This window comes from Mobula hypostoma, chromosome 8 (genome assembly GCF_963921235.1).
Source record: "Mobula hypostoma chromosome 8, sMobHyp1.1, whole genome shotgun sequence".
Lineage (NCBI taxonomy): Eukaryota > Metazoa > Chordata > Chondrichthyes > Myliobatiformes > Myliobatidae > Mobula > Mobula hypostoma.
In genome coordinates, this window is record NC_086104.1 from 75,880,603 (window position 1) to 75,905,782 (window position 25,180).

The following is a 25,180-nucleotide window of genomic DNA, read 5'->3' on the forward strand; positions in this document are numbered from 1 at the left end:
ATCTCCTATTATCTTCCCTATAGTTCGCCATGTTTCCAAGTCTTGCATTGCCTGGAAATTTGAAAACAGTACCCTGCTGCCAAGTCTAGATCAATAACATGTATTTAGAAATGTTAATTCCTACTTCAGAGAGCTCCATTAGACTCTTCCCTCCAGGTTGGACCTCAATTGAAATTTAAGCAAAATTCATTCATTCAAAACACAATAGTAATTACTCAAGTGACACCAATGGAATATAGCGCAGGAAGAATGGAAATATAGTGCTTGGAAATGAACAACCAGTTCAAATCCCACGGGGGGGGGCAACAAAAAGCTCCTTTTTCAATCCCTTCAGTATATTTTCAGTGTTAAGAGTGAATTGATTGGCCTTGTGAAGAGTTAATTGATAGGCCTTTTAAACTCCAATATCAAAATAGATTTTTAGTTGCAGAAATTCAAGTTAAGGTCCCACATACCCTCAACAAATAAAACCATCTGAACGTATGCAACAGATCTCAAAACTGAGGCTACGTCCACACTACGCCGGATAATTTTGAAAACGCCGGTTTTGAGTAAAAACGACAGGCGTCCACACTCAGCGTTTTTCAAAATATCTCCGTCCACATTAGGCGGATATTTGGGCGAATCTCCTCCTACTGGGCATGCGCAGGACACACAGAAAACAAGCGAAGAGGAAATGGTATACTTACTGCGCATTTGTCCAGTTACAGAGTAGAAAAACTTTAAAGGAATTGCTCTTGGCTCTCGCGCAGGAGGACTTAGAAGTTAAAAAAAACAAATACTGGAGCGTATGGAGGCAACCGACAGGGAGTTCACGGACAGTATGATCCGGCTGACGACGAACATTGAAAAACTGACTAACTCTGTTGCATTAATAAAGCACCTTGTTAAATGTATAAAACGTCTGCATCAGCGTTATCTTGTATTTCCATACAATGTTACATTAGGCTGTTACACATCTATTGTCAGAGAAGTACTTGCGTAAATAGGTAAACCACCTTCATACAAGCAAGGACAGAAAACAGGGCGAAGTGAGTATACTTATTTATTCAGTAAGCTATGGGTCAAAGTATTTGGTGAGTACATTTCTAACCCTTCTGGCTTCAGTCTTGTCCGTCTGTTCTGAAATTGTTAGGTGGTGGCGTTCAAGAAAACAACGAACATCTGTTCCGGCATGTCATGACAGCGTTTTTAAATAGTCAAAAAAAGCTCACTTTACAATTTAACTCTCACGCCGTTCACACCGACTGCGCGTTATAACAGCTTGCGCAGTACCAAGCAGAAGCAGAAAAAAGCATTGTTGCTGTGGTGTTGTCATGACAGCGTTTTAAAATCTCTCCGGTTACCCCGTACACACTACGCCGGATATTAAGCATTTTGAGATTTATTCACTCTGGAGAGTGTTTTCGAAAATTTCCGTTTTCGGGGGCTGAAAATGCCGGCTCAGTGTGGACGGGAGGGCAAAACGAAGAGAAAAAGCTTCGTTTTCAAAATTATCCGGCGTAGTGTGGACGTACCCTGATTCAGTCTCCATGTGCTGAAAGGTGTCACATCTGATATAAATAACAAGTAATAAACAACATTCTCCCTCCTTGGCCCATTCCACCATTCAATAAGATCATGGATAAATTGTATTGTGCACATCCCTGAGCAAAATATCAGTCAAAATATGTGCCATGATTGAAAAGGCCTCTGGATTAGGGAATAGAAAAGATCCTTGCATTTCTTAAAATTCTAAGTGGCGAACACCTTATCCTGAATGCCTACAAATTTCATTAGTTTTCAGGAGCTTGATTTGTGCAACGGTAATTACTTCATGTCTTTCTATACAAAACATGACAGTAAGAAACTGCAGGAAGTTGTAAATCCAGCCCATTCCATCAAGCAAACCAGCCTCCCCTCCGATTATTCTGTTTACACTTCCTACTGCCTCAGGAAAACAGCAAACGTAATCAAAGACCCTTCCTACCCCAGTTATTTTTTTCACTCCTCACCTTTCAAGACAAAAGATACAAAAGCCTGAGAGTACACACCACAAGATGAGGGCAGATTCTATTCCACTGTTATCAGACTCTTGAATATACTTGTTATACACTAAAAGGTGAAATGTTTATATCCTAGTCTACCTTGTACTTCATTTGCCTACCTGCACTGCCCTTTCTCTAACTGCTACACCATATTCTGCATTGTTGTCTTTTTATTACCTTGATGAGATTATGTATAGCAATGATCTGTCTGAAAAACATGCAAAAGCTTTTCACTGTATCTCGTTCCAATTTACTGTGTATATCCCAGGCGGCGTGGCACGGCAGTAGCGGCCTTTCGGATCTGGTGCTACTTTAGTTTTTTAATTTAATTTTAAGGCACAATTAGGGTTTAGGGCAATGGATAACAGAGTGACTATCTACCATTGCCAGATACTGCAACAATACAGAGATCACCCAAAAACAATCCTTGCACTGTTCTGTGTACTTTATGCAGTCCTGGGTAGGTCTGTAGTCTAGTGTAGTATTTGTGCTGTTTTACATAGTTCGGTGTAGTTTTTGTATTGTTTCATGTAGCACCATGATCCTGAAAAACGTTCTCTCGGTTTTACGGTGTACTGTACCAGCAGTTATGGTCGAAATGACAATAAAAAATGACTTGACTTGACTTACATTTGTTCTTCTGAAGTGCAACACTTCATCCTGCTCTGGATTAAATTCCACCTCCCGTTTTTCTGCTCAGATTTCAAACTGATCTCTACCCTGCATCCTTTGACAACTTTCTTCACTGTCCACAACTCCACCAATTTTCGTCTCATCTTCAAACTTATACATTAGAGGCACTAGGTCTAATCCTGCTGGACACCGCTTGTCTTCTGTGTCTAAATTATTGAGTTCCCTTCCAAGTCAAGTTGAAGATCTTACAGCACTTCTTTAGAAAGGGAAAAAAGGAGAATTGTTGTCCTGGTCAATTATCTATTCCTCAACCAAAATTCTTAATGCATTTTATTGAACTGTGGTCAGGTCACTGCAGAAGCTTCCTGTGTCAAATTGGTTGCTATATTTCCACATTCTATAGACAGCACATTCCTTAAATATTTCCTCACAACATGAAAAGCAAGGTCCTCTTTCATTTATGGTGTAATGACACATTTTACAGAAGTGACCCCAGCTGGGGAAAAAATGTTGCAAATAACTGATGGGTAGTTGAGAATAAACTGCATTGCTCATTAGCTTTCTGCACTAATATCACGGTAAGGAAGCAAAAGTGAAAAGCAATTGGTGACAGGTGTCACACCTATTTTTTTTCAACATGCAATCAACCAACTACCATTTATTGCAGACTTGTTATCTTGCAGGTAAATGCAGTCAAGGTAAATGTTTGCTCACCCACTTGCTGACTGTTAACATACCCATTTCCTGCCATGTACTGCACACTCCTGCTCCATACGTCATTGTTACCTCTGCCACAGAGTTCAAGGATTCCCCTTTGTTTTCAGCGAAACCCAGGTAGTTATAAGAGCCCATGTTTATCACATCCTTAATTACTCGTCCTGTGTATCTGCACAAAATCAATGTTTGATATTAATGTACTGCAACAGGGTTTATTGCATGCCAAAAAAGAACTTAAATGCTTCACCCCACTCATGCAGAGAATCAATGACCTTTGTAAGAATTTGTCACTATGGGTTAATGCACCACAGGTTATCAGCCCTACAGCAATAGCAGCTGCTCACTTAAATACCCACTCAAACATGAACGGAAAAGCTTCAAGTGTTTTGACTGACAGGTGGATCACATTCTCGTCCCAGACTAAGTCAATAATGGGCCCCATTTCAGAATAATCTACCAGCCAAACTGTCCATTCTTCCACGGGTAAGAAATCAATCAAGAATCAAAAGGCTCCTGCTGCAAATTTTGGTAGGACAGCTCATTCCCCTCCAACCGCCAAGGTTCCCCGAAATGGTTGTAGTTCCACCATTTCCTCCCGGCCCTGGAATATCCAAAGGGTGACCCACCTGCAGCTGCACTTCGGATTGCAGTTTTCTATCAAGAATTGACCCTGGTCTGGAAGGGAATGATGGACTAGTTGAGGATCTGTTTGTGTCCCTGAGGAAATGTATCGCCAGAGGTACAAGGTAGAGGAAGTTGAGTGGAAGGAGGTCTGTGTGAACAACAAACACAGATTTATTGGGTCAAATGGTCAATTTCTCTTTTGGAAATTCTTGGGACCTTCATGTGACACTGAGGCACACAGACCACAAAGCCTCTTGTTACATTTACAATAATCATTGAGTTACCAAATTGCAGATGGCGACTATAAACATAGGGTAGAAAATTAGCCACAGTCACACAAATTTATCCATGGACACCTACTGGGAGTGAGCATGGGACTATAGCTCAGCAGCCTAGTTGGTGGGCAGCAGGAATACCCTAGTGGGAGGAGATCATGGTCAGAAGGCCTAGCCACCAGTTTCTGCCAGTTGAGGAGGAGGAAGAGAAGGGAGCATTTTTGCCTGTTGCTGGAAACCTGATACAGATCCAGACAAAACTGGTATAGACCATATCAATATAGAAGTAAAGTATGTTTAAAGGTTCTACCTTTGATCCAGATTCAGAATAACCCACTGCATTTCCTCAGTATCTAATGAGTTGTTGTTTCTTGCAGAACATCGGAGTTCCCTTTCAATCTTTACTTACTCCACCCCAACTCATTTTCTTTTCCCTCCATGTTCACTCTTCGCTTCTGCTGCGACCTCACTGCTTAGTTCATGAGAACCTAACAGAACGAGGCCAATTGACCCCACTAACCTATGTTGGAGTCTATACTCCACGTGATTCTCCATCCAATTTAAAAATTACAGTATGAAATCTTGATAAATGGTGAATACATAATTTTATTTTAAAATTTCTTTCATTTGTGATTGCCTTTTGATATCGCTATCAAAACCAAGTTGACTTATCCTTATTTACTTCATGCTTTTCATGTGAATTGAGGCCAAGCATGTCCCATTAATTTTTAAGACATGGACACATTTGAGAGAAGTGTTAATTTATTCTCTAGTATGTGTAAGGATCTGTTTGAGTGCTGATGATGGAAGGCCTCACTCCAAAGAAGACTTATTTGGGCTTAGCTCCAGGGAGGACATTTTGATCAACTCTTCTAGATGTTCCATCACCTGTTCTTCAAAATAAAGGCTATGATATATTTTTTTATTCACCCAAGAGAGCAGACAGCACCGTGGTTTTGTAGTCTCATCTCAAAAGGTTAATTTCCAGCTGGGTAGTCATTCAAAGTGAAGGTGTCAGTGTAGACTTTGTTCATGCAGGCCTGGAGATGGATTTCAAATTGACCGCCAAAGTTGTGTACTATTTGTTATTTATTAATTTTTTAAAAATCTGAAGTCTACTGGTAAAACTATGGGACTAGGCAGTTTAAATAGTTCTCAGAATCAGAGGCCACAGTTTGAGAATAAGGGGTAGGCCATTTAGAACGGAGTTGAGGAAAAACTTTTTCACCCAGAGGATTGTGGATTTGTGGAATGCTCTGGCTCAGAAGGCAGTGGAGGCCAAGTCTCTGGATGCTTTCAAGAAAGAGTTAGATAGAGCTCTTAATGATAGCGGAGTCAAGGGATATGGGGAGAAGGCAGGAACGGAGTACTGATTGAGGATGATCAGCCATGATCACAGTGAATGGCGGTGCTGGCTTGAAGGGCCGAATGGCCTACTCCTGCACCTATTGTCTATTGGCATGGACTAGATGGGCCAAAGGGCTTGTTTCTGTGCTGTACTTTTCAATGAATCTTTGACTAGCATTCATGCCCATTCCGCAGCTATTCTTGAGAAGGTGACAGTGGGTCACCTTTCTGAGTCACTGCAGTTTTTCCGGTGAAGGTACTCCCACAATGTTGCTCAGTAAGGAGTTCCAAGAATTCAGTCTAGCAATAATAAAAGAACCGAGTCTCACTGGAGTGCAACTTTACATTGTACCTGAAAGTCCAGTTGTAATCATCGCTGACTCTCTCCACCAAGTCAAATGTAGGGCCAGGCACACTGCAGATTGGACGGTTCCAGTTGTCACGCACTCTCATATACAGATTTCTTTTGTAGAAATTTTCAAAGTCTTGATAAAGCGGCACAAAATCCTACATCATGAAACACCAACCAATAAATGCTATGACAATGAAGTACATTAAACAAGTAAAATACCCCAAGAAAATTCATACTACACAATTTGACACGCAGTCATACATGGAGATATTGGGGCAGGTTTGTTATAGACAGAGGATTCAAGGAAGATTTTAAAAGGTGTAAAGAGAGAAGAGAAAAGACAAGAACTTTAGAGAGAGAATGCCAGGCATTAGGAAGGCGATCAATATCAATCAATGATGATGTAAAATGAGTGGGGAATGAGCAAAAAAAAATGGCAGAATCAGAGGACACAGAAATTTTGGTAGGTTTAGCACTGACAGTTTACACACCTGGGAAGATGATGCAAAAATCAGTGCACTAAAATTCCCTAAGGAGCTGTAGTCTAAATAAAGAGCTCAAGCAGCTCAGTACCTTCCAGGGCCTTTACAGTCAAATATAACTAAAGAAGCCAAAGCAAAGGAAAATTTAAACTTAGTATTGGCAAGTGATTGCCCTTTAAACTTCTACTGTAAATATAGGGAGTAAATCTCATCCCAACAACGAGATATTACCACAATTATTATTAAAAATGCTGAATAACAATTTACCATTCCCTGACTTTAAGCTGTGGAACACCACCCCATCCCCCCCACAAAGAGTGATACTCACTCCTCCACTTTGTTGGGTTTAATCTTCAGGTGGAAGACTATATTTGGGGAGCATGTGCATAAATGTTTTGAAGGCTACAGCACTGGGGATTAGGAAAGCAGTCAATAACGCTTAGAGGCTTTATAAACAGCAGCACTGAGCTCAGAATGAGATAGTTGTGAGAAATCTGAATGAAATATGTGTCTACCTCAGCCATGAAAGCATTCGCTTCTGGGCCCCATTCTTCACAAAGGGTACGAGGACTTGAGATGTCATACAAGAGATTTACTACAATACTTACAGAGATGCTAAAGGCATTGACTGGAGAAATTAAGGTTCATCCTTCTACAGCCTAACTCCTTAAAGATGCTTACTATCACAAAGGGCGAAGATAAAAATGAAGTCAAGCTGCTTTCAATTGTCAAGAGATAAGTAACAGAAGTCACAGATTTAAGGTTTGGCAAGAGAAACAGATAAAATATGAGAAGGCTTTACGTGCCACACACATTTGAAGTTTGGGTTGGAACATTTATTAGACTGATGAATCCAGATTCCTCAGTAGTTTTCAAAAAAGAATTAGGTAAACATTTAAAAGCATCATATCATAAGGTGCTGGCAGAGGAAGGAATGAATGTGTAAGGTAGAAGGTGGGATGTCAACCTAATTAGCTGTTTTGTCTGGACGGCATTAAGGTTTTTTTTAAAGAGTTTTTGGAGTCACACACATCCAGGCAAGTGGCGAGTGTGCTATGATGCTCTAGACCTCTGCCTTAGAGGGGCAGTATAATTTGGGGTGTCAGGAGGTAAGCCATTTGCTGCAGTATCCCCAGGCTCTGACCTTTTCTTGTAGACATTTCTGTGACTAGGCACAGTTAAGTTTTTGGTGAATTGGTGACTCACCTCTTTGATGGTGAGGTATTTAGCAATCGTAATCTCATTGAATGAGCTCATTGAAATCTCATTGAAACAGCACTTAGTAGAGATAGAAAATTTGCTAATGCAGACTCTAGTTCTTTTGAAATTTTACATTGTACCTGCTTATGGAAATTAATCTCTCCTTTCAAATGCATAGCCCTGTTGTATTGTTCCATGGGACAATACACTGTGTTTTTAAATTCCTTGCCAAATGAAAGGAATTTATGGTGAACTTTCTGGGCCACATTACCGTCACACGGCATAAAATCAACCCTGCTGGATGGGGAAGATTGTTGTGCACAGACTGACTGCCATGATATATTGTACCTTAATTGACTGTAAGGGCACTGGTCAGAACCTACATTTTTATTTAACGAGATTAAATACTGTACAAGAATCAGAAGGCTGCTACCCATAGAGCAAATACTCACTCCCTCACAGCAGTTAATTAGTCAGGGTGCCCTTTATTGCCTTTCCCTTCCTGAATATCACAGTTTCATTGGTGGTAGGTATTGCAGCTGACATCAGACACAAATTTGTCAATGCCAATCTGAACTTCTCGCTTCATGGACCACAATGAAGAACTTATTTTCAAAGAAAATTTGCAAGCATTGACATAAATAGAGACCTGCTCTAGTGAACCAAATCACTACATCTATTACTAGCTAACACTTGGTCTCTTCTTGTTCCTTACTGTATGTGTCTGCTGTGCTCCAATTTAAAATAACACCCTCCCAAATTCCCTTTATGCCAGTCCCTCTCTCAATGACAACATACATAGAACGTACAGGCTATTCAGCCCCATGAGTCTATCTATCTGATTGTTTCTTCCCCCAGGTTACTGCATCTAACGCTGTCAATTTCTCTTCTGCTCACTCATAAGTTTAACTCGCTTCCCTTCAACTACACCCTGTGGTAGCAACTGTCATTCCCACATCAAAGCCAATTCTGAAATGCCAATGTCTCTTTTGAAAACAGTATAACATCTTTTCTTCTTTTATGTGAATTGAAGGCAGATCACAGATACAACTTCCTCCCTATCCCATGATCCTTTGATATCAGGTTGTACTCTCTTTAAACAGACATTCAAAGCAAAGATCATCAGAAACTTGTGCTAGGCTACACAAATATATGGCCATCACATACAGATGCCTTGAGGTGAGAAACAGTAGACATCAGCCAGCTTCTCAGTATTTGCTAGCCAAAAGATACAATGCACTTCCTTGAAATCATGAAAACCAGGGCTTGAAGTTCATTACCTTCTGTTGCTACCTCAGGCTATTTGTCACTAGATGCTCACACTCAGCAAAATGCTTTTCTGGAGCATTATTGTACTCCAAGAATTTTGTGATGTAGCTTGCACAACCAAGGAATGTCAGGTAACATGTCACTGCTATGGAGATGAGGAATCATTAATAGACGGGGCAATGAAAGTAAGTTCACTGCTCTTCGAATTAATACTGTTCTTGTCTACCTGAAAGGCAGCTGAAAGATTCCACAGGACCATGGACTATGTGACTAGCATCACTTAATTAATTTGTATTTTTCATATTCTATGATTTGAGTTTTTAATATTACTCTGGAGAAAAAGTGTGTTTGGTTAGTGTAAATTTGAGCAGCCATGTATCTCCTCTTGGGCTTTAATTAAAATATGCAAGGATCCTTTGTGAGACGGGGACACGATCTATAACGTGCTACCAGGCATGGAGCCCAATCAGTCACAGATTAGCAGACTCTCTTCTCTGTCACAAGCCAAAAGATTGAGCACAAAACTCTTCACTGATGCTCAAGTGCAGTGATGTGCTGTCTGAGTTGTCATCTTGCAGATGAAATTTTAGATTGAGGTAAGAAGTCCTATGGATCTTTCTAAAGAAGAATTCCGATGTTGTCCTCTGTATTTTAGAGAGATACTTAGCCGCAACCAACATTAATACAGATTATTAGTCACCAATCACTTCGTGTGAGACCCTGCTTTGTGCAAATTGGCTGAGGTCGATTCTACTAAGTGACCAATCTTCAAGGTGATTTTTTTTTACTGTAAAGTGCTTTGGTCATTTTGAGGTTATAGAAGGCATTGCTGACCTTTTGGTTCAGTACCATAGTCCATGTTCCAATGACATCCAAAATGCAACTGACCTTTGTCTTGAATACTGTATATACAGGAACAACCCACAAAGACCCCAGAATAGGGGAGAGGGAGGGAGAGGATGTATGTGAATAGGGAAGGAGTGAAGGCGGTAACTTGAAGGTGGGGAGGGGGAGCAGAATTAGAGGCACTCAGAATTCCGTGCAAGAGATTCAATTAATAATGAAAGAGGGGAGGGAGGGAGGGGGACAGGGGAGAGGGGAGAGGGGAGAGGGAGGGAGGGGAGGGGAGAGGGAGGGAGGGAGGGAGGGAGGGAGGGGGAGAGAGAGAGAGGGAGAGAGAGAAAGCATTATTTATTTATTGGGATTCAACGTGGAGTAGGCATTTCCAGCCATGCCGCCCAGCAATACCTCAATTTAATCTTACCCTAATCATGGGACAGTTTACAATAACCAATTAACCTTCTGAATGGTACATCTTTGGACTGTGGGAAAAAACCGGAGCACCTAGAGGAAACCCACGTGGTCACAGGGACAGCATACAAACTCCTTACAGACAGCAGCGGGAATTGAACCCAGGTCACTGGTACTGCAAAGTGCTGTGCTAACCACTACACTACTGTGCCACACCAGATATTTGGATGGGAAGGAGAAATAGGGTTGGCTGCATGGTAGGGATGAGGTAGGTGGGGGTGGTTTGAATATGAGTGTAAGGAAAGGCTTGGTCAGAAGGAGGGTGGAGGTGCCGTACATCCGCCAGCCAAATGAGAAGTTAGGAGTGGAATGGCTACACAGGGAGCTGGAGAGGAGGCTGAATGGGAACTAAAGAACATGCATTAGGAGGTGTCGGCTGTTCATGCTTGAATTCCGAGGCTGTAAAAGATCTCCATTAAACAGCAGTAGGTGTTTCCACAGCTACGTGCAGAGCTCTTTTCACCCACAGCAGCAATTGGGTCAAAGTCGCTTCAGCCTGTGAAGTGGTCAACACACCAAACTTCTCCAATGCCCTGCTCAGATCCACTTTGGCTGCTGCATGTCCAATCACTGCCACCTCTCAGACTATCTGCTTAACCTCAAGATGGCATACAGGGGCTTGGTGTGCAATCCAACCACAGGTGGAATTTTATTACCTTGCTCTCACAATGACCGCTTGCTTCCACTCTTGCACCAGGAAATAGGCTCCACAATCCCATGTGCTCTCTCATTCACATTCGAACTTGGAAGCTTGACTATTGCATCAAGCAATTTTATTTATTGAAAGTAAATTAATTCTGCTCTCCCTCATTCCACATTAGTGGCCTTAATGGCAGCATCACTCTAATTCAATAACTCCCTCCAGTGCTGAACACCCTTCCTCTGTCACAACACTTCGCTTTGGGTTTGGTTCTCCTAAATACAAGGTGTCGACACTTTAGTTCCATTTAAAGCCATGTTAACAAGATAATTATGGAAGTACATTTCCTTTTAAAAATTATCTTAGAATTACTAAAGTGCTGTCAATATGACTATGTTAAAAGTTAGACTTGAGAAGTTTCACAATATCAATGGCCCCTTGAACACTTTCATGACAGTAGCACTTCCAGTTTTACAACAGCAGTGTCCCTGTAAGAATTTCATTATAATACTGCTTCTCTAAAACAGTTTTGGGTCCTTTATAACAGTTTTACATTGATTATGCCCCCCTTACAATGAAAGTGACCCATAAACAGTTTCATGATGATAGCGGACAGTGGATTAGCACCACATTGCTGTTGTGCAACTCAGTTTTACTTTCTAGTTGACTGAGAGGCAAGCACAGGGCCAACCTCAAGGGTGTTGCTCATTAATGCCTGTTTAGTAGCTGGCAGGCTATCAGTTGACTTTCTCTCTAGTTCTTGCAATGAAGTTCCTGGGGTTAGACTTGGGTCACCCACCAAGTCTGATGTTAACCCATCTACTTCTCCAAAACCAATGAACATCAAGTTTCGTTTAACTGTCATCCGTTTACTTGCAGACCTATACTAGCTCCAAGTATGACACTGCTTTGATTTAAAAAATTTTCATCCTGGTATTTCAGACGCTCATCCCTTACTAATAACTGAAATCTCCTCAAGCACTACAGCCCTGCCTGTGTTCTGTCCTTTCTGGCCCTTTGATCATCACACATATAACTCCTTCACACCTGACCACTGGGCCTTCAACTGCCAAGTCAGCTCTAGAAATGATGATGATAATAATAATAATATAGTTTATTGATCCTGAGTGGGAAATTCTTTCGTTACAACAGCAACATTTAACTTAGCAGTGTGCAGACTTAACTAATAATAAAGTATAGAATAATAATATACACAATAATAATTAAACAATGTGCAATAATTTGCAATAGATCCCTTTCTGGATTTCTCCTCTTCTCTTCCCTCCCATCAAGATGCTTTTCAAAACCTGTCTCTGACCAATCTTCAGGTCATGTCCTTAAAGCCCCCATAGATAGTCAGCAAGTAAATTTTGTTTAACACTTGAAAAGTGTTTTGGGATGTTTTACAATTTGAAAGCTTATATTAGTTAATGCAAGTTGTTCTTGTTGAAGAGAAATGTGGAGGTAATACTATTTCCAAGTACAGAAATTTTACAAGAAGCTGTACTAGTTGAAATAGAGCTACCCACAAAATCTTGGTTTCCGGCACTCGATCCAGAGCCCTGCAGGTCACAGCTCTTCATGTACACATCCAAGTATTGTTTAAATGTGATGAGGGTTTCTTCATCTGCTACCATTTCAGCAAGTGAGTTGCAGCCCCCTACCAACCTCCAGATGAATTTTATTGTCCTCGTCTCCTCCAATGCAGGCAGGTTTACTAGACCCATTGGGAATGGTTTAAACTAATAAGGCAGGGGGATGGGAACCAGGATGATAGAGCTGAGGACAAGCCAGCTGGTTCACAAATAGATGATGGGTGTAACATGAATGTAAGGAAGGACAAGGAATGATTGGGTACAAATACAAACACAGCAAAGAGTTTGATTGTACCACAGAGACAAAATTCAAAAGAGTGCAGAACGCAGGAATGAAGGTGATATATTTAAATGTGCATAGCATTCGGAGTAAGGTGGACAACCTCGTGACACAGTATGATATGGTGGGCATCACTGAGTCGTGGCTGAAAGGCCACAGTTGGGAGCTTAACATCAAAGCATACACTTTGTAACAAAAGGACAGGCAGGAAGGTACAGGTGGTAATGTGGCTCTGTTGATAAGAGATGGAATTACATCTTTAGAAAGAGGTGACATAGGATTAGAGTATGTTGAATCTTTGTTGGTGGAGTTAAGAAACTGAAAGGGTAAAAAAACATTATGGGATTCATATACAGACATCCAAATAGTAGCCAAGTTGTGGGGTTGAGATTGCAAAGGGAGTTGGAAAAGGCATGTAATAAGGGTAATGACACAATTGAAATGGGGATTTCAATATGCAAGGGGAACTGGGAGAACCAGGTTGGTATTGGATCACAAGCCATGCCTACGAGATGGCTCTTTGGAGCAGCTTGTGCTTGAGCCTGCTCGGGGAAACGTTATCTTAGACTGGGTGTTGTGTAATAACCCAGATCTTATTAGGGAACTTAATGTAAAGGGACCCTTAGGAGGTAGTGATAATATGATTGAATTCATACTGCAATTTGAGAGGGAGAAGCATAAGCCACATGGATCAATATTACAAGGGAATAAAGGGAATTACAGAGGAATGAGAGAGGAGCTTACCCAGGTGGGTTGGAGGAGGGTACTGGTGGGGATGAAGGCAAAGCAGAGATGGCTGAAGTTACTGGGAATAGTTCACAAGGCACAGGACAGATATGTCCCACGGAAGAAGTAGTTCTCAAATGGCAGGGCTAGGCAACCGTGGCTGACAAGCGAAATTAAGGACTGCATAAAAGCCAAGAAAAGGGCGTATAAGGTAGCAAAAGTGAATAGGAAGTTGGATGATTGGGAAGCTTTTAAACTCCAACAAAAAGCAACGATAAAAGCTATAAGAAGGGAAAAGATGAATTACGAGGGCAAACTAGCCAATAATATAAAGCAGGATACTAAAAGTTTTTTTCAGTTATATAAAGAGTAAAAGGGAGGTGACAGTTGATACTGGACCACTGGAAAATGATACTGGTGAGGTGGTAATGGGGGACAATGAAATGGCAGATGAACTTAATGGGTACTTTGCATCTGTCTTCACTGTGGAGGAGACCAGCAGTGTGCCAGAGGTCTGTGAGTGTCAGGGAACAGGAGTGAGTGCCATTGCTATTACAAAGGAAAAAGTGCTGGGCAAGCTCAAAGGGTTCAAGGTGGATAAAGTCACCTGAATCAGAAGGACTACACCCCAGAGTCCTGAAAGAGGTTGCTGAAGAGATAATGGATGCATTGGTCATGACCTTTCAAGAATCACTTGATTCTGGCATGGTCCTCGAGGACTGGAAGATTGTAAGCGTCACTTCACTCTTTAAGGGAGAAAGGCAAAAGAAAGGAGATTATAGGCCAGTTAGCCTAACCTCAGTGGTTGGGAAAGTGTTGGGAGTCTAAAGATAAAATAAGTCAAAGTCAGCATGGTTTCTGTGAAGGGAAAACTTGCTTAACAAATCTGTTACAGTTCTTCGAGGCAGTAACAAGCAGAATGGACAAAGGAAAGGCAGTGGGTGTCACCTACTTGGATTTTCAGAAGGTATTTGATAAGGTGCCACACATAAGGCTGCTTAACAAGTTAAAATCCTATGGTGTTACAGGAAAGATAATGGCATGAATAGAGGAAAGGCTGACCGACAGGAGGCAGTGAGTGGGAATAAAAGGGCTTTTCCTGATTGGCTACCAGTGACAGTGACTCAGGGTCAGTATTGGGATCACTATCTTCACATTGTTTGTCAATGATTTGGATAATAGAATTGGTGGTTTTGTGGCAAAGTTTGCAAATGATACAAAGATAGGTAGAGGGGTAGGTAGTGCTGAGGAAGCAATGTGATTGCAGCAGGACTTAGACAAATTGGAAGAATAGACAAAAAAGTGGCAAATGAAATAGTGTTGGGAAATGTATGATAATTCATTTTGGTAAAAGGAACAATAGTGTGGACTATTATCTAAATGGGGAAAAGGTTCAAACATCAGAGGGACTTAGGAGTCCTTGTGCAAGACAATGAGTGTAAGGGCATTTTATCTGAATGTCCGTAATATTTGTAATAAGGTCAGTGAACTTGTGGCACAAATCAGTATAAAGGGGTATGATTTAGTGGCCATTACAGAAATGTGGTTGCTGCGTGGAGAGGACTGGGAATTAAATATCCAAGGATATCAGGTAATACGGAAGGATAGACAGGAAGGTAAGGGAGGTGGGGTAGCGCTTTTAATTAAGAATGAGATCAGGGCAATAGTAAGAGACCATGTAAGATCTAAGGAGCAGAATGTTGAATCCATCTGGGTAGAGATTAGGAATAGTAAAGGGGAAAGAAGAATCACTGCTGGGAGTTGTCTATTGGCCACCAAATAATAACATTACATTGGCACAGACAATAAACAGAAATATCTGGGAGGCGGAGCAAAGTTAAGATGGCGCTGAACAGCGACTCCTTTGCCTGCATCTTCGGAAGCAGCTCTATTTCCATCTTTAATATCTTTATTTTTCCCTTTCGGGGTTCTTTTGAAGACCCTGACCTGGAGTTACACGCTAACTTTGGTCCTTTGTGGGAATAGAACCCATTCTCCAGCTTTCAGGACCGGCCGTTGTTTGGCACGCCAAGGGTTCAGCCTGAGAGTCCGGCTTGAATTTGGAAGCCTAAGATCTCAGGACTCCGGAGACGGGCGGATCGAGGGTCGGTGTCATGGTAGGAGACCTGTGTGTTGTCGGGGGAGTCGGAAAGTCTACTGCTGTGGACCCGAAGACCCGGGATCTTTGAGATCTTCAGGCTCAGAGCTTGAAAAAAAGTGATGTAATGGACTTTTATGATCATAAACTAGCGAGTGGTTTGTAAACCACTCGCTGGGAAAATGGATAGACACCTCTTTCTCCCTTATTAGGGAGAGGGAGAATCTGCAGTATGTCGAATGCCGGGTGAAACGCGAAGTCTTTGGGGTAACTGCAAGTCTGTGTCTTTGTTACTACTTTGCACAAGCTTGAGTGCTTGGTGGTGGTGCTGATGCTTGCTTTTTTTTGCCGGGGGGGGGGAGAAGATTGTTGTTTGCTGCTGGTTACGCTCGGGAGGGAGGGAAGCTGGAGGGGACTTTGGGGTTCTTATGTTTAACTGTCGTTCATTCTTTGGGGCACTTCTCTGTTTTTGGAGATGTTTGTGAAGAAAAAGCATTTCAGGATGTATATTGTATAAGTTTCTCTGACATTAAATTGAACCTTCGACTATCTGAGGTTACGCAAGAATGAAACAGCAGTTATCATGGGGGACTTCAACTTGTACATAGATTGGGTGAATCAAGTTGGTCGAGGCAGTCTTGAGGAGGACTTCATAAAATGGACATGTGATAGCTTTCTTGAACAGCATGTTACCAAACCTACAAGGGAACATGCCATCTTGGATGTGGTCCTGTACAATGAGACAAATAAAATTTGCAATCTCGTAGTTAGGGATCCTCTTGGAAAGAGTGATCGCAGTATGATTGAGTTTCTCATACAAATGGAGGGTGTAATAGTTCGATCTAAAACCCGTGTATTATGCCTAAACAAGGCAGACTACAATGGGATAAGGAAGGAGTTGGATAGGCTATATGGTGGGACGGTGGAGGAATAGTGGAAGACTTTCAAAGAGATTTTTCACGGTGATCGACAAAAATATATTCCAGTTAAAACCAAGGACAGTAAGGGCAGGGAGAGCCAGCCTTGGGTAACTAAGGAAATAAAAGAGGGCATCAAACTAACAGTTTGTATGTACAAAGTCACCAAGAATAGAGGGAAACTGGAAGGTTGGGAAAACTTTAAAAAGCAACAAACAACCACTAAGCGAGCAATAAAGAAAGGGAAGATAGATTATGAAACTAGGACAAAATATAAAAACAGATAGTAAAAGTTTTTATAATTATATGAAGTGGAAAAAAGTGGCCAAAGTGAACGGAGGTCCCTTGGAGGAGAATTGAAATTGATGAGAAAATGGCCAAGGATTTGAATGACTATCTTGTGTCAGTCTTCATGGTGGAGGCAATATCCAACATGCCCAGGAGAGATGCTATGGATGTGATGGGGGGTGAGGACCTTGGTACAGTAGCTATCACTGAAGAGGAAGTGCTAAGCAAACTTGTGTGCTCAAAGATAGACAAGAGCCTGGTCCTGATGGAATGCGTCCCAGGGTACTGAAAGAAATGGCAGAGGTTATAGTAGAGACTTTGGTGATAATTTACCAAAACTCTCTGGACTCTGGGCAGGTTCCGGTGGATTGGAAGAAGGCGAATGTTACACCACTGTTCAAAAAAGGATATAGACAAAAGGCAGGTAATTATATGCCAGTTAGTTTAAGATCTGTAGTTGGGAAAATGCTTGAAGCTGACATTAAAGAAGATATAGCAAGGCATCTGATAAGAAATAGATCCATCATGGAGACGCAGCATGGATTCAGCAAAGGCAAGTCCTGTTTAACAAACTTACTGGAGTTCTTCGAGGATATAACATGTGCCATGGATAGAGGGGACAGATGGACATTATTTACTTGGGTTTTCAGAAGGCATTTGGTAAGTTACCACATAAAAGACTTATCCACAAGATAAGGATGCATAAAGTTGGGGGTGATGTATCAGCACGGATAGAGGATTGGTTAACCAACAGAACGAGAGTTGGGGGATACATGGGTGTTTCTCTTGTTGGCAATCAGTGGTGAACAGTGTACCGCAGGGATTGGTGCTGGACCAGCAATTGTTCATGATACACATTAACGATCTGGAAGAGGGGACCGAGTATAGTGTACCTAAGTTTGCTGATGACATTAAATTGAGTGGAAAAGCAAATTGTGCAGGGGATACAGGGTCTGCAGAGAGATATAGATAGGTTAAGTAAGTGGGCAAGGGTCTGGCAGTTGGAGTACAATGTTGGTAAATGCGAGGTCAACCACTTTGGAAGATGGAAAATCAGATTATTATTTGATAATAATAGATTGCAGCATGCTGCTGTGCAGAAGCACTTGGGATTGCTTGTGCATGAATTGAAAAAGGTCGGTTTGCGGGTGCAGCAGGCTATTAAGAAGGCAAATGGAATGTTGGCCTTCATTGCTAGAGGGATTGAATTTAAGAGCAGGGAGGTTATGCTGGAAATGTACAGGGTACTGGTGAGGCCACATCTGAAGTACTGTGTGCAGTTCTGGTCTCCTTACTTGAAGAAGGATATACTGGCTTTGGAGGTGGTACAAAGGTGGTCCACCAGGTTGATTCCAGAGATGAGGGGGTTAGACTATGATGAGAGATTGAGTCGCCTGGGACTGTACTCACAGGAATTCAGAAGAATGAGAGGAGATCTTATAGAAACATATAAAATTATGAAAGGGATAGATAAAATAGAGGCAGTAAAGTTGTTTCCACTGATAAGTGAGACCAGAACTAGAGAACATAGCCTCAACGTTTAGGGAGTAAATTTAGGACAGCTATGAAGAGGAACTGGTTTTTCCAAAGAGTGGTGAATCTGCGAAATTCTCTGCCCAAAGAAGCAGTGGAGGCTACCTCAGTAAATATATTTAAGACAAGGTTGAATAGATTTTTACATAGTAGGGGAATTAAGAGTAATGGGGAAAATGCAGGGAGGTGGAAATGAGTCTATGGTTAGATCAGCCATGACCTTATTGAATGGTGTAGCAGGCTCGACAGGCCAGATGACTACTCCTGCTCCCATTTCTCATGTTCTTATGATAAGCTTCTCAGAAGGATAATTTACAGGTCGAGTCTGTGGTAAAGAAGGCAAATGCTATGTTGGCCTTTATTTAAAGGGAGAATAGAATATAAAAGCAAGGAGATAATGCTGAGCCTTTATAAGATACTAGTCAGGCCACACTTAAGAGTATCGCCAACAGTTTAGGGCCCCTTATCTCAGAAAGGATGTAGCATCAATGGACAGAGTCCAGAGGAGGTTCACGAGGATGATTCCGGGAATGAAGGGGATAACATACGAGGAGCATTTGGCAGCTTTGGGCCTATACTCACTGGAATTTAAAAGAATGCATGAGGATCTCACTGAAACCTACCAAATGTTGAAAGGACTAGATAGTGTGGATGTGGAGAGGATGTTTCCTGTGGTGTGGGTATCCAGAACTAGAGGGCAGAGGCTCAAAATTGAGGGAAGACATTTTAGAACAGAGAGTGGTGAATCTGTGGTATGCTCTGTCACAGACTGTGGTGGAGGCAAAGTCCATGGATATACTTAAGGCGGAAGTTGATCATTTTTTAATCAGTCAGGGCATCAAAGAGAAGGCAGGTGTATGTGGTTGAGTGGGATCCGGGATTAGCTATGATGGAATGGCAGAGCAGGCTCAGTGGGCTGAATGGCCTAATTCTGCTCCCATGTCCTATATTCTTGTTTATCTTAAACTCATCCCTCTGGCTTTTGAAAACTCAGCTCAGGGAAATGACTCCTTTTACATTTATTCTCCCAGGGATCCTCTTAATTTCATACAGTGGTGCTAGAAAGTTCGTGAACCTTTTAGAATGTTCTCTATTTCTGCATAAATATGATATGAAATGTGATCAGACCTTCATGCAAGTCCTAAAACTAGACAAAGAGAACCTAACTAAATAAATAACACAAACATTATACTTGTTCATTTTTTTATTGAAAAAAATAATCCAATATTACATGCATTTGTTGGAAAAAGTATGTGAATCTTCACTTTCAGTAACTGATGTCATCCCATCCCCCCCTCCACCCCGTACAGCAACAACTTCAAGCATTCCTGTAACTGTTGATCAGTCCTGCACATCAGCTTGGGAGAATTTTAGATCATTCCTCCAAACAAAACTGTTTCATTTCATCAATATTTCAGGAATACCTTGCATAAACAGCCCTCTTCAGGTCATGCCACAGCATCTCAATTGGGTTAAGATCTGGACTCTGGCTTTTCAAAACACAAATTTTCTTCATTTTAAACCATTCTGTTGTTGATTTACTCTTGTGTTTTGGATTATTATCTTGTTGCATTGTGCAACTTTTATTAAGCTTCAGGTGATGGACCACTACCCTGACATTCTGCTGTAAAATGACTTGACATAATTTTGAATTCATTGTTCCTGCAACTATTGCAAGCTGTCCAGGCCCTGAGGCAGCAAAGCAGCCCCAAACCATGATGCTCTTTCCACCATGCTTCATAGTTGTTATGTGGTTTTGGTGTTGGTGTGCAGTGCCCTTTTTCCTGCAAACATAGCAGTGTGCATTTCTGCTAAAAAGTTCAACTTTTGTCTCGTCTGTCTAGAGCAGGGGTCAGCATCCTTTTTGCCTCTGTGGGCTGGATTGCATATTAATAGCGGAGGTGGGCCAGATAAATGCCATAAAAAACATGAAATATGGGAATTATCTGTTTAAATACATCGAGTTATGTTTGCCTCAAATTAATGAATAATGTATGCTAGAAAATCATTTGTGCTTAACCAAGGATGCCAATTACTAACCAAAGAACTCAGTTTAGTTGCAATTTATTTCAATCAAGGCATCTTTTGAATCTATTAAAAGGACACGAAGAATCTTTAAACATAAAACGTATGAACATGATGCACTGAATGGTGGTAAATTAAGTATATAAAGACGAAACTTTTAATGCAAATAGTTGATAAATCAATGTGAAACTTGATGTTGTTTGTTGCTTGAAAGCTTCTCAATATTGGGTGTCAGACTTGTTGATGCCAAGAGCAAGCCATTATCTAGATGGGCATCAGTCAATCTTGTTCTCAAATGGTTCTTGGTGTGCTTCATTTTTGAAAATAATTGCTCACACAGATAAGTGCTGCCAAACAATGATGCCATCGTTTTTGCATGGTCCACTAGGTTAGGATACTTCCCACTTGGATGAAGATATTTTTCTATAGAAGTCAAGCACTGACACATCTTCAGAATGAAATTTCGATCTCAATATGTCGTCACACTGCATCTCAATCAATTCCAGTTGAAAAATTTCTGATGCAGTGTCAACTTCCACATCAAATGGAGTAGCAAACAGCTTGAACTCATCTGCATGCAAGCCAAAATCAGCAAAACAACATGAAAACTCTTTTCTCAATTCTTGGACCATATTCACAAAAATGCCTAGATCTTGTGCTTTACTTTTTTTGAAAAGTGGGAAAATGTGCACAATTTCCTTTTTGAAGCTGGTACTCCCACAATTGCAGCTTTCTTTCAAAGGCCACAATATGTCCATACAACTCATCTATCAGCTGATTTTTTTCCTTCAAGTTGTAAATTCAAGTTATTTAAATAAGCTATAATGTCCACAAGAAATGCCAAGGTTGCAAGCCAATCAGGATCATGAAAATGTGAAGCATCCTCATTTTTGCTTTCAAGGAATATTGCCACCTCTTCATGCAATGCAAATACTCTTTCCAGCATTGACCCTCGGCTAAGCCAGCGTACATTGGAGAAATAAGCCAGGTCCCCATATTCTGCCTCCGTATCCAACAAAAACTGCTGAAACTGGCGATGATTCAATCCATGAGATAGGATCAGATTCACTGCCTTCAAAACAATGTCCATAACATCCTTTAATTTCAAAGACTTGGCAAATAATGCCTCTTGATGGATAATGCAATGAATTTTAACTAGTTTCTGTGCGATTCCAAGGTTTTCCAATTGTCCTTGCAGCAATGCGATGATGCCTTTTTTCTGTCCCATCATTGCTGGTGCCCCATCAGTTGTGATTCCAATCAGCTTTGACACGTTAAGTTTCATTTCTGACATCATTTTCAACAAAGCTTCAAAAATGTCTGCTCCAGTAACCATGTCCTTCATAGGAATTAATTGAATAAACTCTTCAAAAATTTGAAAAGTTGAGGTCACTCCTGGCACAAACACTGCAAGTTGAGCAGTGTCTCTCAAGTCTGTGCTCTTATCAAGTGCAATTGAAAAAAATTGCAATTCGTTGCAGGCAACCCTTAAACAACTTTTAACATCTGCTGACATTTCTTCAACTCGCTGTGTGATCGTTCTTGCTGACAGGCTGATAGATGCAAATAAACATTTCTTTTCAGGACAAACAATATCCACCACTGCCAGTAAACATTCCCGGACAAACTCTCCATCTGTAAAAGGCTTCATCTTCTCTGCAATACGTTTTGAGATTTCGTAGCTGGCACCGGTATTTCCTTCATTTTCCTGCTTTTCTTGGCAAAAAAATGACATTTATTTTCTGAAACTAGCCTTCATTCACTGAACTTCATCTTTCCTTGCCTGCCCAGTAAACTTGTTAAAATTTCCACTATGGTGGGTCTCATAATGTCGCCTGATATTTGCATCTTCTTCAGAGCAACATTATCTAGGCAAATGAGACAAACTGCTTTCCCAGCTTGCTCGATGAAGAAGTGATCTAGTGTCCAAGTGCCTTGGAGATTTTGGCACTTAGTGTCTACCTTCCTGCGTTTTGCATTTATTGCCATTGGAATTTTTTTCTTTGATTTTATTTCGAAACGCGAGTTATTCAACAAGTATCATAGCACATGTAAATATCTGGATATTTAGCGTGGAGTTCTTGTTAAAACACAGTGACACTGTTTTTGTTTACAAATTTGAACGATCCCATTTAAAAACCTGCGCGTGCACAGAGAGTACCTAATACATATTAATAAGGTAGTCCGCCTTCCCATCATTCGTATATACCAGTGTTTGGTTTGGAACACAACGGAACTTGTGGCCAGTGTAACAAGATGCCATGCATGTCCATCAATGTGGTCGCATGAAACACTCAGAATAAAGAAAAATCGCTCGTGGGCTGGATAAGCATAGAATCCCAATATTTGCTCGCGGGCCAGTCAAAATACCTTTGCGGGCTGGATCTGGCCTGTGGGCCATAGGTTGCCTCCCCTGGTCTAGAGAATATTGTTCCAGAAGTGTTGTGGAACATTCAGGTGGTCTTTGCAAACTTGAGACATGCAGCAATTTTTTTGTTTTTTGGAGGGCAGTGGTTTCCTCCATGGAGTCCTTCCATGAACACCATTCTTGTTCAGTGTTTTTCTTATAATGGTCATATGAACAAAGACTTTAGTAAGTTCTGGAGATTTCTGCAGGTCTTTTGCTGTTACCCTTGGATTCTTTTTCACCTCCTTCAGCATTGCACATTGTGCTCTTGGTGTGATCTCTGCAAGACGCCCACTTGTATGGAGAGTAGCAACAGTACTGAATTTCCTCCTTTTGGAGACTATTTCTCTTACTGTAGATTGATGAACACTCAGGTCTTTAGAAATGCTTTTCGTCACCTTTTCCAGCTTCATGCATCTCTCCAATTCTTCTTCTAAGGTTCTCTGAAAATTGTTTTGATCGAGGCATGGTATACATAAACAGATCTTTCTTGAGGAGAGCAGGCTCTGTCAGTAACCTGATCTTATGTGTCTTTTTTTATAGGGCAGGGCACCTCTACAACCCATACCTCCCATCTCATATCATTGATTGGAACAGCTGACTCCAAATAGCTTTTGTAGAAGGCATTAACCTAGAGGTTCATGTACTTTTTTGAATCTAGACTGTGATTATTCAAATGGTGTACTCAGTAATGACAACTAGTAGTAAAATTGTTTGTGTGTTCTTAGTTTAGGTAGATTGTGTTTGCCTATTATGGTGACTAAGATGAAGATCAGACCACAATTTACTAGTAATTAATGTAGAAAACCAGGAATTGAATTGAATTGACTTTATTTATTACATCCTTCACGAACCTGAGGAGTAAAAATCTTTATGTTACGTCTCCATCTAAATGTGCAATCGTAATAATTTATAATAAATAGAACAGTTAACGTAACATAGAAATACACTCAAATCAGCATGATTTAATCAGTCTCATGGCCTGGTAGAAGAAGCTGTACTGGAACCTGTTGCTCCTGGCTTTTATGCTGCGGTACCATTTCCCAGATGGTAGCAGCTGGAATAGATTGTGGTTGGGATGACTCAGGTCCCCAATCATCCTTCGGGCCCTTTTCTCATACCTGTCTTTGTAAATGTCCTGAATCATGGGAAGTTCACAACTACAGAGGCTCTGGGCTGTCCGCACCAGTCTCTGCAGAACCCTGTGATTAAGGGAGGTACCGTTTGCATTTCAGGCAGTGATGCAGCTAGTCAGGATGCTTTCAATTGTGCCCCTGCAGAAAGTTCTTAGGATTTGGGAGCCCATACCAAACTTCCTGAACCGTCTGAGGTGAAAGAGGCATTGTTGTTCTTTTTTTTAAACCACACAGCTGGCGTATACTGACCACGTGAGGTCCTTGGTGATATGGATGCTGAGGGTCCTAAAGCTGTTTACCCTCTCATCTCTAGATCCATTGATGTTAATATGTTAATCCATTTCTCCTGTAATCCACAGCCAGCTCCTTTGTTTTTGCAACATTGAGGGAGAGGTTGTTTTCTTGACACCACTGTGTCAGAGAGATGACTTTTTCCCTGTAAACCACTTCGTTATTGTTTGAGATTAGGCCAATTAATGTAGTGTTGTCGGCAAATTTAATTAGCTGTGGGTGGTGACACAGTCATGCGTATACAGGGAGTGAAGGAGGGGACTTAGTACATAGCCCTGAGGGCTCCTGTGTTGAGTCAGAGGGGTGGAGGTGAGGGAGCCCACTCTCCCTACCTGCCGGCGATCTGACAGGAAGTCCAGGATCCAACTGCATAAGGCAGGGTCAAGGCCAGGGTCTCTGAGCTTCCTGTCGAGCCTGGATGGAATTATGGTGTTGAATGCTGAACTGCAGTCCAAGAACAGCATTCTCACATAAGCATCCTTCTTCTCCAGATGTGTAAGGACGGTGTGTACAGCAGTGGCTACTGTGTCGTCTGGCGATCGATTGTGTTGGTAGGTGAATTGTAGGGGGTCCAGTTTAGGCAGCTGCAGATGTAGTCCTTGACTAGCCTCTCAAAACATTTGCTTATTATTGAGGTAAGTGCGACAGGATGCCAATCGTTCAAGCATATTGTCTTGGTCTTTTTTGGTACAGAGACAATGGTGGATAATTTGAAGCAGGAGGACACTCTACACTGGGAGAGGGAGAGATTAAAAATGTCTGTAAACACAACTGCCAGAGAAAATCTGCAGATGTTGGAAATCCAAGCAACACACACAAAATACTGGAGGAACTCAACAGGCCAGGCAGCATCTATGGAAAAAAAGTACAGTCGGTGTGTTCGGCAGGACCTGCTGAAGGGTCTCGGACTGAAATATCAACTGTACCTTTTTTCCATAGATGCTGCCTGGCCTGCTGAGTTCCTCCAGCATTTTGTGTGTATTAGCTTAATATTTCCTCTTTTACAA

General features: G+C 41.4%; 1 protein-coding gene across 3 annotated transcripts in view; it reads right to left on the reverse strand.

Annotated features, from left to right (window-relative positions):
* sptlc3 (serine palmitoyltransferase, long chain base subunit 3) overlaps window positions 1-25,180 on the reverse strand; it is a 169,726-nt gene that overhangs the window by 77,618 nt on the left and 66,928 nt on the right. For all 3 annotated transcript variants that reach the window (XM_063056144.1, XM_063056145.1, XM_063056143.1), the window contains exons 3-4: window positions 5,976-6,130; window positions 3,398-3,546 (exon numbers count right to left, since the gene is read on the reverse strand). In XM_063056144.1, coding sequence (XP_062912214.1) covers window positions 3,398-3,546; window positions 5,976-6,130 — 304 coding nt within the window. The remainder of the gene's footprint in view (window positions 1-3,397; window positions 3,547-5,975; window positions 6,131-25,180) is intronic.